Source organism: Molothrus aeneus, unplaced genomic scaffold (genome assembly GCF_037042795.1).
Source record: "Molothrus aeneus isolate 106 unplaced genomic scaffold, BPBGC_Maene_1.0 scaffold_36, whole genome shotgun sequence".
NCBI lineage: Eukaryota > Metazoa > Chordata > Aves > Passeriformes > Icteridae > Molothrus > Molothrus aeneus.
The window spans coordinates 425,008-438,893 of record NW_027099027.1 but is presented as its reverse complement, the minus strand read 5'-3'; the positions used below and the strand labels follow the sequence as shown (position 1 = coordinate 438,893).

At 54.4% G+C, this 13,886-nt stretch overlaps 1 protein-coding gene and 1 pseudogene across 1 annotated transcript in view; one reads left to right on the top strand and one right to left on the bottom strand.

The window, feature by feature from the left end:
- Positions 1-13,886, top strand: part of LOC136570728 (uncharacterized) — a 2,607,743-nt pseudogene that overhangs the window by 2,190,616 nt on the left and 403,241 nt on the right.
- Positions 1-13,886, bottom strand: part of LOC136570729 (uncharacterized) — a 2,347,277-nt gene that overhangs the window by 2,042,395 nt on the left and 290,996 nt on the right. The window contains 1 exon segment of the mRNA XM_066571173.1: positions 2,291-2,298. Coding sequence (XP_066427270.1) covers positions 2,291-2,298 — 8 coding nt within the window.

Sequence of the window (13,886 nt, the reverse complement as noted above, 5' to 3'; positions counted from 1 at the left end):
CTCCGTGCCACAGGCAAGGGCAACGAGATCCCCCCAGGGCTGTGCTGCAGCCGGGGGCTGTGCTGGGCTGGGAGATGGAGCAGCACAGAGGGGAAAGGGGCACTGACTTCCTCCTCACCTGCCTCAGTGTCCCAGAGCATCTTCCTCTTCCTCACAGCCTCCCAGGGGTTGTCAATGTGAAATCCTGGTTTGGGAAAACAAGGGATGAGCACATTTGTAGGAGCATTGGGGGTAGCACGGTCGGGATGGACGGAGACGAGAGATCTCTGCAGCCAGGTCGTGGAACTTGCGGTTTATTGCAAAGGGCCTGGGTGCAGGGCCCTGCTTGGAGCTGCCAGCCACAGCTTGGAGCAGGCCTGAGAGAAGAGAGGAGCAGAGAGGATGAGAGGGTGAGAGAGTAAGAGGGGAGGAGTGTAAGAGAGTAAGGTTCCTGTTACAATACAATAATTCTTCTTCTGTGTTAAATATTCTATTTCTCACTAACCAATCTAGTACAAGATACAAATCCTATAGCATTTACATACAGCCTATAAAAATCATTACATCACCATACTGTAATAAGTAGCAATATATTTGTTCATTAATTAAATCAATAGCTAAATAATTATACAATATCAAAGCAATAACTAAATAGCTAAAACCGCTTGATTCTTAAAAGTGCAGCCACATACGGTTGCTTGGCTTGCAGGAATCGTATAGTGCTTTGGGAATTCCATGGTAAAGATATACCTTATAAGGAAAAGTTCACCCAGAGGTCACAGAGGAAGGCTGTAACAGCAAATCCTAAACTCGCAAGAATTGCTTAGGCTTGCAGGAATCGTATAGTGTTCTGAAAATTCCACTGTATAGGTATGCCTTATAAGGAAAAGTTCACTCAGGGGTTAAAGAGGAAGACTTGGAGCCTTCATCCCACGACCACCAGAAGGCAGAAAAAGACCCCCTAGCAACTGAACGAGCAAGCGCAAAAGACAGACCACGTCATCCCTGGACCCGGGAGAAGAAGGCAATCAAAGGTGAACTTTGGGGATAGGAAAGGCGCGAGCCCAGAGGAGCGGAGACTCCCGGCCGCCCAGCACTGAACTTTGCCTATTCTCGCTTGCAAAATAATAATAATAAAAAAAAAGTATGATCCTTAAATCCAGTGAACTAATTTATCAAAATACTGTGTTACATTTTCAACCCTAAAATCTACTCTTTGGAGCCCTTCTGCTGAGCTAGTAGGGTCTGCTCTGACCCTTGGACCTGTCTGCAAGCAGAAGGAATTGTTTCATCAGAAGGGAATTACCTTCAGTTGGGCCACACCATTGTTTTCCATTTGTTCAGTATCTAAGGTATTTAAAAGCTTGCTTTCATTCCAATCTTGCTTATAGTTCCTATATTCTTAAAAGCCTTTTGAGAATATAGTAACTATAAGCAAGATTGGAAAGAAAGGCCAGACAATAATATTTATAAGGCTTTCCTGTTTCATCTACCCCAACACACGTTGAGTTTGAAGGTCTCTCTGCCCAGGTACATCTCTAGTCCGGCCATGTGGGCTCCAGAAAACCCTCCCAAACACCAAGATTCAGCCCTGGAAAAGCCTCCCAGGGGTTGCCCGTCCCTGGTCCCTCCCCTCTGGTGTTCAGGGGTTCCCCCCTGTCCCAGCTGCTGGGGTCACGCTTGGATTGGGGGTCCCCCTTCTCCTGGGTGCCCGCCCTGCCCAGGCTGCTGGCAGTGCCAGCAATGCCAAAAGCTCCCCCCTCTTGGCTCTCCCCATTTCGGGATGCCGGGGCTGTTTGGGCTCCCGGGCTCCCTTCTCCCCTCATTCTCTGCTCTGGGCTGCAGCGGCTCCAAGGAGTCCCCCCTGCCCCTCTCCAGGCTCTTGAGGCTCCCGCCAATGGCGGCGCTCCCCCCTCTCTGGCCTCCCCACTTTGGCCTCCTGGGGGACACAGGGCTCTGCTCCTCCAGGCTGCCTCTGCCGGCAGCCGCCACCGCCACCCCCCGATGTCCCCCCGAGGGGCCTTTTCCGCTCAGCCTTGGACTTCTTCATTCTCCAAACATCCCCGAAAAACCCAACCCAGGGACTCCCTGGGATATGCGGGCCGGGCCCCCCCTCCCCGCTCACCTGCGCCATGGGGGGGGCGATGATCCCACAGGTGGGGGCTGCGAATTAAGGCAGGAATCGAGACCGCGTGGTTCCCTCAGCTCAGCCTTGATCCGCCTTTGTCCCTCCTCTTCCTCTTCCTCCCGCTCCTCCTCTGTCCTATCTCCACCTCCCTCTCCTCCTCCCCCCTCACCCCGCCTCCTTCACTGCTCTTTCTCCTCCCGCTCCTCCTCTTCCATCCCCCCTCCTCCTCCTCCCCTGCCTTATCCCCACCCCCCATCTCCTCTTCCATCCTGCCCCTTCCATTCCTTCTCCTCCTTCTCCCCCCTCTACCCGCCTCCTCCTCCCCCTCCATCCCTGCCCTTCCCTCCCTCCTCCTCCTCCCCCAGCAGCAGCCACACCCTCAGTGCCCCGTTCCCGCAGCCCTCGCAGCCCGCGGCAGCAGCGGCGATGGAGCCGGGACAGGTCGGCATGGGCAGCGCGGGGCTCTCGGCTGCTCCCAGCCGCTGCGGGCGGGGGGAAGCCGGCCCGGGCCAAAGGAGAGGCAAACTGGGCAAACTGGGGGCTGCACATCCAAACTGGGCCTTGCTGGGGACCCTGCCTGGCCACTGCCAGCCCTTGGGGCTCCTCTAGGCACATCCGCCAGGGGGGAACGCACACAGGCCTGGGGGATCCCAGCAGTGGCAGCACTGCCAGCGACTGGGCTGCACTGGGATCGTACTGGGAGTGACTGGGGCTCTACTGGCTTTGTACTGACATCATACTAAGATTATACTGGGATCATACTGGGAGTGACTGGGACTGTACTGGGTTTGTACTGATATCATGCTGGGATTATACTGCCATACCGGGGCAGACTGTGATTGCACTGATGGATACTGGGATCATGCTGGGATCATACTGAGATCATGCTGGGAGCGAGTAGGAGCCTGCGGGGGGCAGTTAACACCATGTTATGGGCAAATGGGATATACTGGGAGTGACTGGGATTATGCTGAGGGTGACTGGGAACAGCTGTGAACAACTGCGATCATGCCAGGAGCAACTGGGAGTGACTGGCTGCACGCTGGGGGTGACTGGAGAAAACTGGGCTTATACTGGGATGAACTGGGATCATGCTGGAGCTGACTGGGATCATTCTGGCAGTGAGTGCCACTACACTGAGGCTGACTGGGAGTGCTTGGGAGCAAATGGGATCATACTGGAAGGAATTGGAAAGATGCTGGAGGGAACTGGGCTGCACTGGGACATACTGGGAGTGACTGGAACAAAAGTGAGGGTGAAAGAGAGCAACTGGAACCATGTGGAGCACAACTGGTTCATACTGGCAGGGACTGGGAGCACACTGGGGCCATATTTGGATCATACTGGGAGGGACTGGACTAATACTGGGAGGATCTGAGAGTGACTGGGAGCACACCCTGCACATCATCCCCCAGACTGGGCCTAACTGGGAGCACGCTGGCAGCAAATGGCATCATACTGGGACTGACTGGGCTGATCTAGGAAGCAACTGCAACCACACTGGAGGCAGCTGGGACCATACTGGGAGAGTTTGGAAGCAACTGGGATTATACTGGGACCCCACTGGGAGGGCTGGCATGTGACTGGGATCAAACTGGAGCTTACTGGGATCATATTGGGGTTGAAAGGGAGCGACTGGGATCACACTTTGGGCTACTGGGAGCAACTGAGGGAAACTGGGATGATGCTGCAAGCAAACTGGAGGAACTGGGAAGGACTGGATGCCTGCTGGAGGCAACTGGGATATACTGGGCATGACTGGGGGATCATACTGGGATAACTGACACCTTACTGGGGCCACTGGCAGTGCTTGGAAATGACTGCAGACATGCTGGGGGCAACTGGGATATACTGGGAGTGTCTGGAACCATACTGGAGGGACTGGAACCACACTGGGGGCAACTGGGACCATGCTGGGGAGAACTGGGACCACACTGGGGGCAACTGGAAGTGAGTGGGACCATGCTGGGAGGGACTGGGATCATCTGGGGAGGGACTGGGACTAGAGCAGGGGCAACTGGGTTCAACTGGGACCATCCTGGGAGTGTCTGTAACCATAGGGGAGTGATGGAAGCACACTGGGAACAGCTGGGCCCATGCTGGCAGCAACTGGGATCACACTGGGGGCACTGGCATCAGACTGGGAGTGACTGGGAGCAACTGGGATTAGACTGCAAGGGACCGGGATCATACTGGGAGTGGCTACACTCATACTGGGATTATACTGGGTGTGAATGGAACCCGACTGGGGCTTACTGGGAGCTACTGGGCCCATGTTGGGAGGAAAATGTGACCCACTGGGAGCAACTGGGATCGGCTGGAAGGTTCTGGAACCATGCTGAGAGGACTGAGACTACAACTGGGGCAACTGGGATCATACTGGGAGCAACTGGGGCCACCCTTTGAGCAACAGATGGAAACTGGGATGATGCTAGAGGAAACTGGGAGGAACTGGGAAAGACTGGGATCATTCTGAGGTAACTGAAACATACTGGGAGTGTCTCTAACCATCCTGGGGGCACTGGAACCACACTGGGAACAGCTGGGATCATGCTGGGAGCAACTGGGACGATGCTGGGGGAAACTGAATCTACCCTGGAGGCAACTGGGCACGACTGGAACCCTGCTGGGAGGGACTGGGACTATTCTTGGGGCAACTGGGATCATCATGGGAGGAACTGGGAACATCTGGAATTATGCTGGGAGCAACTGGGATCACACTGGGATCCCAGTGAGAGCAGCTGAGTCCATGCTGGGTTACACTGGGATCTCATTGAGAGCGACTGGAATCACACTGGGATTGGCTGGGAGTGGCTGGTTTTGTGGATTTTGGGGGTTTGGATTTTGGGGGATTTTCTTGGCATTTTGAGGGGGAGTTTTTCTGGGGGTGTTTGGGGGTTTATTGAAATATTTTGTGGCTTTTTTTGAATTTTGGGGCTTTTACTGGGATTTTCTTAGGATTTTTTGGGATTCTCAGAAATTCCTGGGAGTTTTATTGGGATTTTTAGGAGATTTTGGGGCATTTTATTGGAATTGTGGTGGCATTTAGTGGGATTCATTGGGAATTTTGTGTTTTAGGGGATTTTAGGTGGGATTGTGGGGGGGTTTTGGGGGGTTTTTTGGTGTTGCCAGGATTACTTTGTATCGTGGGGAGATTTTGTGGGGCTTTTTCTGGTTTTGGGGACATCTTTGGGGAATTTGCGGAGTTTAATCAGGAATTTTGGGGTTATTGGGATTTCAAAGGATTTTGTGGGCTTTTATTGGGATTCTAGGGTGTTCTAATGGGATTTTGAGAGATTTAATTGGGATTTAGTGGGTTTTATTGGGACTTTTGTGGCTTTTAAGGAGATTTTGGTGCCTCTCAGCCCTTCCCCAACCCAGGGAATGCCCCAAAGTCCCCCTAAAATTCCACTAAAACTCCACAAAATCCCCAAAAAATTACAACAAAACCCTCCAAAACCCCAGAGAATCTCAAAAAATCTCAGTGGAACTCACCAAAATTTAAAAAACTCCCAAATTTTTCAATAAATCCTTCCCCAAAAAAACCCCACAACCCCAACAAAACAGCAAAAATCCAAAATCCCCCAAATCAACAAAACCCACCAAAATCACATAACCATCTCAAACCTCAAAAATTCTCCCCAAAAACCCCAATGATTCCCCCCAAACTCAGAACAAAATCCCCCAAAGCCCAAAAAAGGCACCCCCAAATCCCCACAAACCCTCTCAAAACCCCAAAATCCCAACAAACCCCCCCAGACTCAGTGGGGCCGTCCTGGATCAGGGGGCACCGGCCGGTGGAACAGGAGCCACTTCAGGGGGCCCTGGGAGCTTTTTGGGGATGGGGCACCATGGGAGACCCCCCAAAAACGGGGGGGGGGAACCCCTGCAGTGCCCCCTCCCCCCGAAACCCCCAGAGCCCGGTTCAGGGTGGGCCTGGGACCCCCCGGGACCCCCAAATCTCCCCCAGGACCCCCAGAGCCCCCCAAGGTTGGCCCAGGACCACTCTGGACCCCCAAACCCTCCCGAAGACCCTCAAAACCTCCCCAGGCCTCTCAGACCCCCCCATTTCCCCCCAAAATTCACCCCAGACCCACCTGAGACCCCCCCCAAATCCATCAGACTGCCCCAAATCCCCCTCAGACTCCTCAATCCCCCCCAAAACCCTAAGAAACCCCCTCAGACTCCCCCAAATTTCTCAAGACCCACCTCAAAACCCCCCAGATCCACTCACAACTGCCCAGTTCCTCTTGAAATCCCCCCAAAATCCCCTCAGACTCTCCCAATTTCCCTCAGATCCCCCTAAACCCACCTGAGAACGCTCCAGATCCTCTCAAGCTTCCCCCAAAGCTCCCTATAGGCCCCTCAGACCCACCAAAGCCCCCTCAGACCCCCTCATTCCCCCCAAACCCACCGCACGCTCCCTATTTTCCATCAATGCCCCCAAAAATCCCCAATTTCCCCTCAGACCCGCCCCAAACCCCCCCAGTTTGGCCCCGGCCCCACCTCAGCTCCGCTCTCCCTCAGAATCTCGCGCCTCCACCGCGTGTGCGGGCTCCCAGCAAAAGCGGCGTGCCCCAACCCGAACCAACCAATCAGCGCGCTGCACGTCCCTGAACTAACCAATCACGGCGCGGCTCCCCTCAGCAAGGCCCGCCTCCCCCTCGCCGTCCCAGCCAATCAGAGGCGAGCCGGAAGCGGCGCCCCCTTCCCCGCCGCCGCCGGGAGCCCCCGGGCTCGGGACAGGAGCGGGAGGGGCCTGAGAGGGGATCGGGGGGGCGGGGGAGGGTCCGGGGGGTTCTGGGGGGGCTTTGGGGAGGGGTCCGGGGGTTTGGGGGGTCTGGGGAGGGGTCCTGGGGCACTGTGGGGGGACCTGGGGGGTGTGGATGGGTCCTAAGAGGGGTCTCGGGAGGGGAAGGGGGTCGTGGGAGGGTCTGAGGGGGTCGTGGGAGGGTCTGGGGGGTTTTGGGGAGGGGTCGTAGGAAGGTCTTGGGAGGGTCTGGGGGTGTTGGGATGGTCCTGGGGAGGGCTCTGGGGGGTCATGAGGGTGTCCTGGGAGGGTTTTGGAGGTTTTGGGGAGGGGCTTTGGGCAGTGTGATAAACAGGGCCAGGACAGCAGCTCCTTTACAAAGGCCTTTATTAAAGACAGCTCTGGGGGCGGAACCCGAGGGTCGCGCTCAGCGCCGCTGCTCCCGCAGGACCACGCTGAGCAGGAGGAGCAGGAGGAGGAGCGCAGCTTTGTCTCTCAGCAGAGCTGGGGCTTCCGTCCTCACCAGAGTCCTTAGGAAGGCAATGTTGGCTCGGAGCTCAGGGGGATCCTCCAAGCTGAGCGCTGTTAAAATTATGGTGGCAGGACGGAATCCGGCTCTGCTCAAGGGTGGGTGATTTAGTGCGGCTCTGCTGGGTTAAAGTCATAGTTCAAGGGCTGGTTTGTTGTGTTGAGAGGGTTCATGTAGTTCCCGCAGCCTCTCATTGAAATCCAGTCTGGGACGGGAAGGGATACAAATCCCGGCTGAGACGGAAAGGGGCACAAATACAGAGTATGACGGGGAGAGATACAAATACAGGGTAAAATGGCAACACTTAATAGCGGCCACTAAAGGCAAGTCCTAGAACTCTGACATTCAATGTTTAACAACAGACCAACACTTCAAATTAAGACCATATCAATTTCATTAACATCAACTAGCAATTACTACTCTGCAAAAGAGCTCTCATCTCCGGGGTTTCATTTCTCAAATCTATTGGAGCAAAAATGAGCAATGTGCCCTGCTGGTGTTTAGATGTTCTGAGTCCCTCAGCTGTGAGTTGGGTTCCCGTGCTGTCCTGCCTGGTGCTTGCTGGATGTGCTGGAACAAAGAGCTTGGGCCCTTGATGAAAATGAGCACAAATGAGTTCCTTGTGATTTACCGGGCTCAGAGTAAAAGGGATCAAATTCAGGTTTGGTCTAGAAAATGCTTCTTCCCTGCCAGGGTGGTGAAGTCCTGGCTTCACAGGTTGCTCAGAGAAGCAGAGTAAATAAAGTTTCAGAATTCTTCCTTTCTGTCCCATCCCTATTCCCTAAGTTCAGGTTTGGTGTTCAGAGTGCCACCTTCTCAGCTGCTTGCCATTTGTGTCCTGCTTTCTCTCCTGCCTTCCTCTGTCTGCTCCTTTTCCCTTCCAGGGTCTCTCTTTACCTCTGGCAGTTCCCAGCCAAAGACCTTCCCCTGAGGTTTTTTTTTCCTTCCCCATCCAGGTGCTCAAACAGCCCTGGATGAAGTTCTGGAGGCTGGCAGTGAAATGTCTTTGTAAGATCTTGCTCTGCTTGTGTCTTGGCCCCTTCAGAATTCGGCCTTGAAGGGCAGGAGCATCTTTTCCTTGCTGGCAGCTGGAATTGCAGCCATTGCAGTGTGTGCCAGAGCTGTCAGAGGGCAATTGCTGAGGCTGCCAGGGTGCTGCTCCTGCTGCGCCTCCCAGGGGAGCTGTGCAGGGCAGGGTCAGGCTCCAGCAGCTGGCTGGCCCCCGGAGCAGACAGCAAAGGCGGCTTTGCTGCACATTCTGCAGCTGGAAGCAGAGGGAGGAAGGGCAGGGAGTCCCTGACAGAATCCTGGAATGCTTGTGGCTGGAAGGAACCTGCCCATGGTTCCATCCAGGCTTAAGGTGCCAGGAGGGAGAGGCGCCTCTGCCCCAGTGAAGGCACAAATGAGACCATGGGAGAACAAAACCAGATTGTTTTGGACATGGATTTTATTGAACAAGAAATGGGAACTAGAAGTACGAAAGAGGTCTTGGAGAGAGAGAGCTCAGAAGATGATCAGTTGGAAGTAGATACTTTTTAAGGTTCTTTCCTGCATTCTGGGATTCTAGAAGACATGTAGATGTGCATTTTGATTTAATATTCTTCTTCTTATTATTATTATTATTTCTTCTTCTTTCTCTTCTTATTTTTCCTCTTCTTCTTCTTCTTAATTGCTACTACTATTCTTTCTTCTTCTTTAAAATATTCTTCTTCTTCTCGTTCTAATTAATCTTATTCACTTGTAATGCTTACATACTATGTCATTCTTATTTTTTTAATATTCTTATATTAATTACTAGTTTTTCATCTTCCTCTTCATCTTCTTATTCCTATTTTCATTCTTATTATTCTTACTAAATTTACTACTACTATTTCCTCTTCTTAATCTTCTTATTCCTATTCTTTTTTTTAAATTTTTTTAAAATACTTTTTGTGTACTTTTTGTGTAAGTTTTTCTCTTTTTTTTTTTTTTTTTTTTTTACTACTCCTATTTCTTAAACTCAACTTTAATTTGTTTTGAAAGAATGGTCTGAGTCAAAGTCCTGCAGTCACATCCATGGAGCAACAGCTCCCATCTGTGCCCATTCTTCAGGGATATAATCCCAAAGGACCAGCACGGAATCCTTTCAAGATGAGAGGAAATGGCCTTGATGGCACCAGGGGAGGTTCAGACTCAATATCAGAAGGAATTTTTCTCTGACAGAGGGATGAGGCATTGGAAGAAGCTGCCCAGGGAGGCGGTGGAGTCGCTGTCTCTGAGGCGTTGAGGAGTTGTGCGGATGTGGCCCTTGGGGACGTGGTTTTGCAGTGGTGATGGTGCTGCCAGGGTGCCAGTGGCACTGGGTGAGCATCAGGGTCTCTTCCCACCCCGATGACTCTGGGATTCCCTGCTGAGCGCTCTGTCACCAATCGTGTGCCACGCGTGCTGTTTAGGGCTGGCCCCAGCAGTGCCTGCGGGTGCTGAGGAGATGCTCCAGGCTGGCCGGGGCAGCTGAGGCTGCGGGGCCGTGTCCAGGCTGAGGCCGCCCGTGCGGCTCCCTGGGGCCCCGCGCAGGGAGCAGCCGCCATCGGCCGGCCCGGGCTGGGCAGGGCCACGGGCGCTGCTCCTGCAGCTGCCGCGCCAGGCAGGGCCAGCGGAGCAGCGCCCGCAGCGCCCGCCTGAGGCGGCCGGGCCGTTTGCCTGGGGCAGCCGCTGCTGCCTGCGGGCCTGCGCTCTCGGCTGGCCAGCTGAGGCGCTGCCAGGGCTCTGCGGGGCAGGCCCCGCGCTCTGGGGCCCTGCCTCGGGCCCCTGCTGGCCCACGGAGCCTTCGCTGCACAGCGAGGGAAGCGAGGCACACAGGGACTCCGCTGCCTGCCCCTCAACCCAGACCTGCTGAGGGACGGGCAGTGGCAGCCCATCTGCCGCCAGGTCTGCCAGCCCTTGGGCCCTGCCTTCGCCTTCGTACAGCTCCAGGACACTGACTTCATCCCAGTCATCGTCCTCCTCCTTCTCCCACAGCAAGGGAGTGGGCCCGAAGCTGAAGATGCTGTTATGTTCACAGCAGTCCTGTGGCAGGTCTGTGCTGCTGCTGTCCTCCTCCGTGGAAACATCTAGGAGCTCTCTGAGCTCTGGTTCGCTGCAGTCTTCCCAGCTGGAGAGGTCTTGGGAGCTGCTGAACTCTCCTTGGGACAGCTCTGGCTCTGCCTCACCTTGGCACTCTGGGGACAGCTCAGTCTGGCTGTAGGATTCCCAGTCTTCATCATTGCCAGCTGAGGTGCCCTCCTCACTCTCCTTCTCTGCCAGCACTGGGCCCTGCTCTGCCTCTTCCAGCTGCTCACTGGGGCTTTGGGCTCCCAGTGGGCTGGGTGAGGGGCTGGGGGGCAGCAGGGGCTGTCTGGAGCAGGGACTGGGCTCTGTGTCCCTGCTGATGGCACCTCCTCCCTGGGGGCAGGAGAACGTGCCTGCTTCTCCCGGCTGTTCACGCTTCCTTGCCCTCGCTGGCTCAGCTCTGGCTCAGTCACCTCCTTTTCCATTGGGGGCAGCTCCTGGACTGTTGCCCTTTGTTGCCACTGGCAGGGCTGTTGCTGTGCCCCATCTCCTCACAGCACCCTCACAGCCGCCTTCCACTGGTGCAGCTCGTGGGCACTCCTTGCTCTGCGTGGGGACGCTTCCTTCGCTGCCACTGCTGGCACCGACTGGGAGAATTCACAGCTTGTGGCCTCTTCCCTCAGGCCAAGCTCTCGGGCCCCAACATCTCCCCACTTGTCATCTGTGTCAGGTTTCTTCTCTTCCTCCATGATGACAAAGGTTCTCTCCTCCTCCTCCTCCTCAGTGTCTGACCGTGGCCAGGCTGAGGCACCCACTGCCCCCACCAAGTGCCTGCTGAGGGCCTGGTCTTGCCCCCAGCTGGGCAGGGGCCTGGGTGACTGGAAGGAGTTGAGCTTTGTCTTGCTCTCTTCCATCTCTGAGCTCCTGTAGCACGGACAGATCCCGGGAGCTGCTTCCTTCTACGAGAGTAGCTCTCACGGGACTGGGCACCCCAGGGCTCTGCGCCCCTTATATACACCCTCAGTCACAGTGGGGCCCTCTGATGTCACAGTGGTCTCTGAGCACCACCATGTGTGAGAGTCTGTCCGAATTTTCCCTCATCTGCCTCACAATTGTCATTGGGGGACCACTGAAGAGAAGACCCCCCTGTCTAGAATCTCTGGCTCTGAAGGAGAAAGTGACACGCCAAAGGCCCTGAGACCTGAAAGCACAGTGTTATTTGTTTCCACAGGTGTTGTTTGCTGTATGCTAAGAAGGGGGCACCGTGCCTTTTTTGCAACAAGAGCCTTGGGAGCTGTCCCACCTCTCGGCCTGGCTGGATTTCTCCTGAGTTCTGGCTGCTCCCCTGCAGAAGACCCCTCTCACTCGTTTGCAACCGCCGTGACAGACAGACTGAGATGTGAGAAGCCTCTCCATCAAGGACTGAGACATGGAACCCCCGTGTGAAAAGGCCCCTCTGCTCCTCCCAAGGACTGGGACTGAAACCCCCAGCCCGGGGCAGGTGTGTGGGGGAGGCAAGCTGACCAAAGCGAGATGTTTGCCTGCAGGTTGTGACCACAGGACCAAGAGGACAATGGCTCTCGCTTACTGCTGAGAGCATGGACTACCTGTTACATCTATTCCTTATTGTATCTGTTTCCCACCCTCCCTCGGCAATTTCCAATAGAGTTATCATAATAAAAACTTCTGAGTTAGCAAGAGACTTCGAGATCTCCCCGATGTAACAGGCAGATCCTCGACTGGACTGGACCAAAGGACTTTGTCTCTAAGTTTGGTAGCTCTAGCCGCCTCTTTCCCTCTCTCTCTCTTTTGTCTCTCTTCCTCTTTTTCTCTCCCTTAATCCCTCTATCGCATTTTGCTGTGGTCATTCAATGAAGGTGAGTTTGTTTTGGTTATCATTGCAAACCCCCTTGTACTGTGTCGGTTCTTTTCGCACCCTGAGATCAAATCCACGAACCATCACAAAACCCGTCCGTGAGGGTGGATTGTGACACCCCCCGAGGACTCCTCCCCAAATTCCCCCGCAAAGCCCCCCCAGCAGCCCCAGACCCCGCCAAAACCCCATCAAGTTCCCCCCAGACCCTCCACAAGTACCCCCCCAAACCTCCTCAAGACCCCTCCCCAAATTCCTCTCACGACCCCTCCAGGACCCCTCACCTGTCCCTGCGCCTCCTCAGCAGCTCCCGGAGCCCCCCGTCCTCTCCCAGCGCCTCCCCCGCTCTCTCCAGTGCCTCCCGCAGGACCCGCCCGAGCCCGGGGTGGCTCCCGGGGGCCCTGAGGGGGTCCTGGGGGTCCCTGAGGGGCTCCCAGGGGGCGGCAGGAGGGGAGGGGGCGACGAGCGGGGAGGGGGTCCCTGCTCCTGCCGGGCCCGGGGTCAGGGGGCGCCGCTTCGGGCTTGGCTGTGATTGGCTGGAGTGCCGCGGGGAAGGCGGGAGTTGCTGAGGGAACACGCGCGGTGATTGGTTGTATTGGGGAGGAGGGAGGCGGGAGTTGCTGCGGGGACGCGCACGGTGATTGGTTGGTTTGGCTTAGAGCGCGGTGATTGATGGGAAAGACGCAAGGGAGGCGGGGGTTGCTGAGCGGAGACGCGCGGTGATTGGTTGGTTCTAGGCAAGGCAAAGGCGGGCGTTGCTGAGGGGAGCCGCGCGGTGATTGTTTGGTTCGGGGCGAGGGAGGAGGGAGTTGCTATGGGAGGCGCACGGTGATTGGTTAGATCCAGGCAAGGGAGACGGGCGTTGCTGAGGGGAGGCGTGCAGTGATTGGTTGGTTAGGGGAAGGGGGCGCCGTGATTGGGTAATTTGGGAGATGAAGCGCGATGATTGGATGGTTTGGAGTGGGACGTGCCGCTATTGGCTGGGAAAAGTCCGAGATTTTTAAGGTAATATTTCCTGGTTTTTGGGGAAAAATTCTGGATGCTTTGGGAAAAATTCCCATTTGTTAGAGGAGAAACATTTCTGGATTTTCTGACCCCAAATAACCCAAATATCCCTAAATAAACGCCAAAACCCCCCCAAAACCACAAACACTACCTAAAAAATGCTAATAACCCCAAACAAATCCAAATACTTCCAAATGACTCCAAGTACACCTAAATAAACCCCAAATACACCAACATAAACCCAAATAACCCCAAAGAAACCCCAAATAATTCCATATAAACAAAAAACCCAAACCAAATTAACCCAAATAAACACAAATACTTCCAAATAACTCAAATAAACAAAAATAAACTGAAAGAACCCCAAACAAAAGAAATTAAAAACAAAAACAAAACACAAAAAACCCAAATAACCTAAAAAATCACAAATTAAGCACAAATAAACCAATTTAAACACAAGTAAAACCCCAAAAATTCCATTAATAGCCCCAAATAAATCCCAAATAATTCTTAAATAAACTCAACTAATTCCAAGTACACCTCAATAAACACCAAAGAAATCTAAAAAAAACCCCAAATAAACCCAAATAACTCT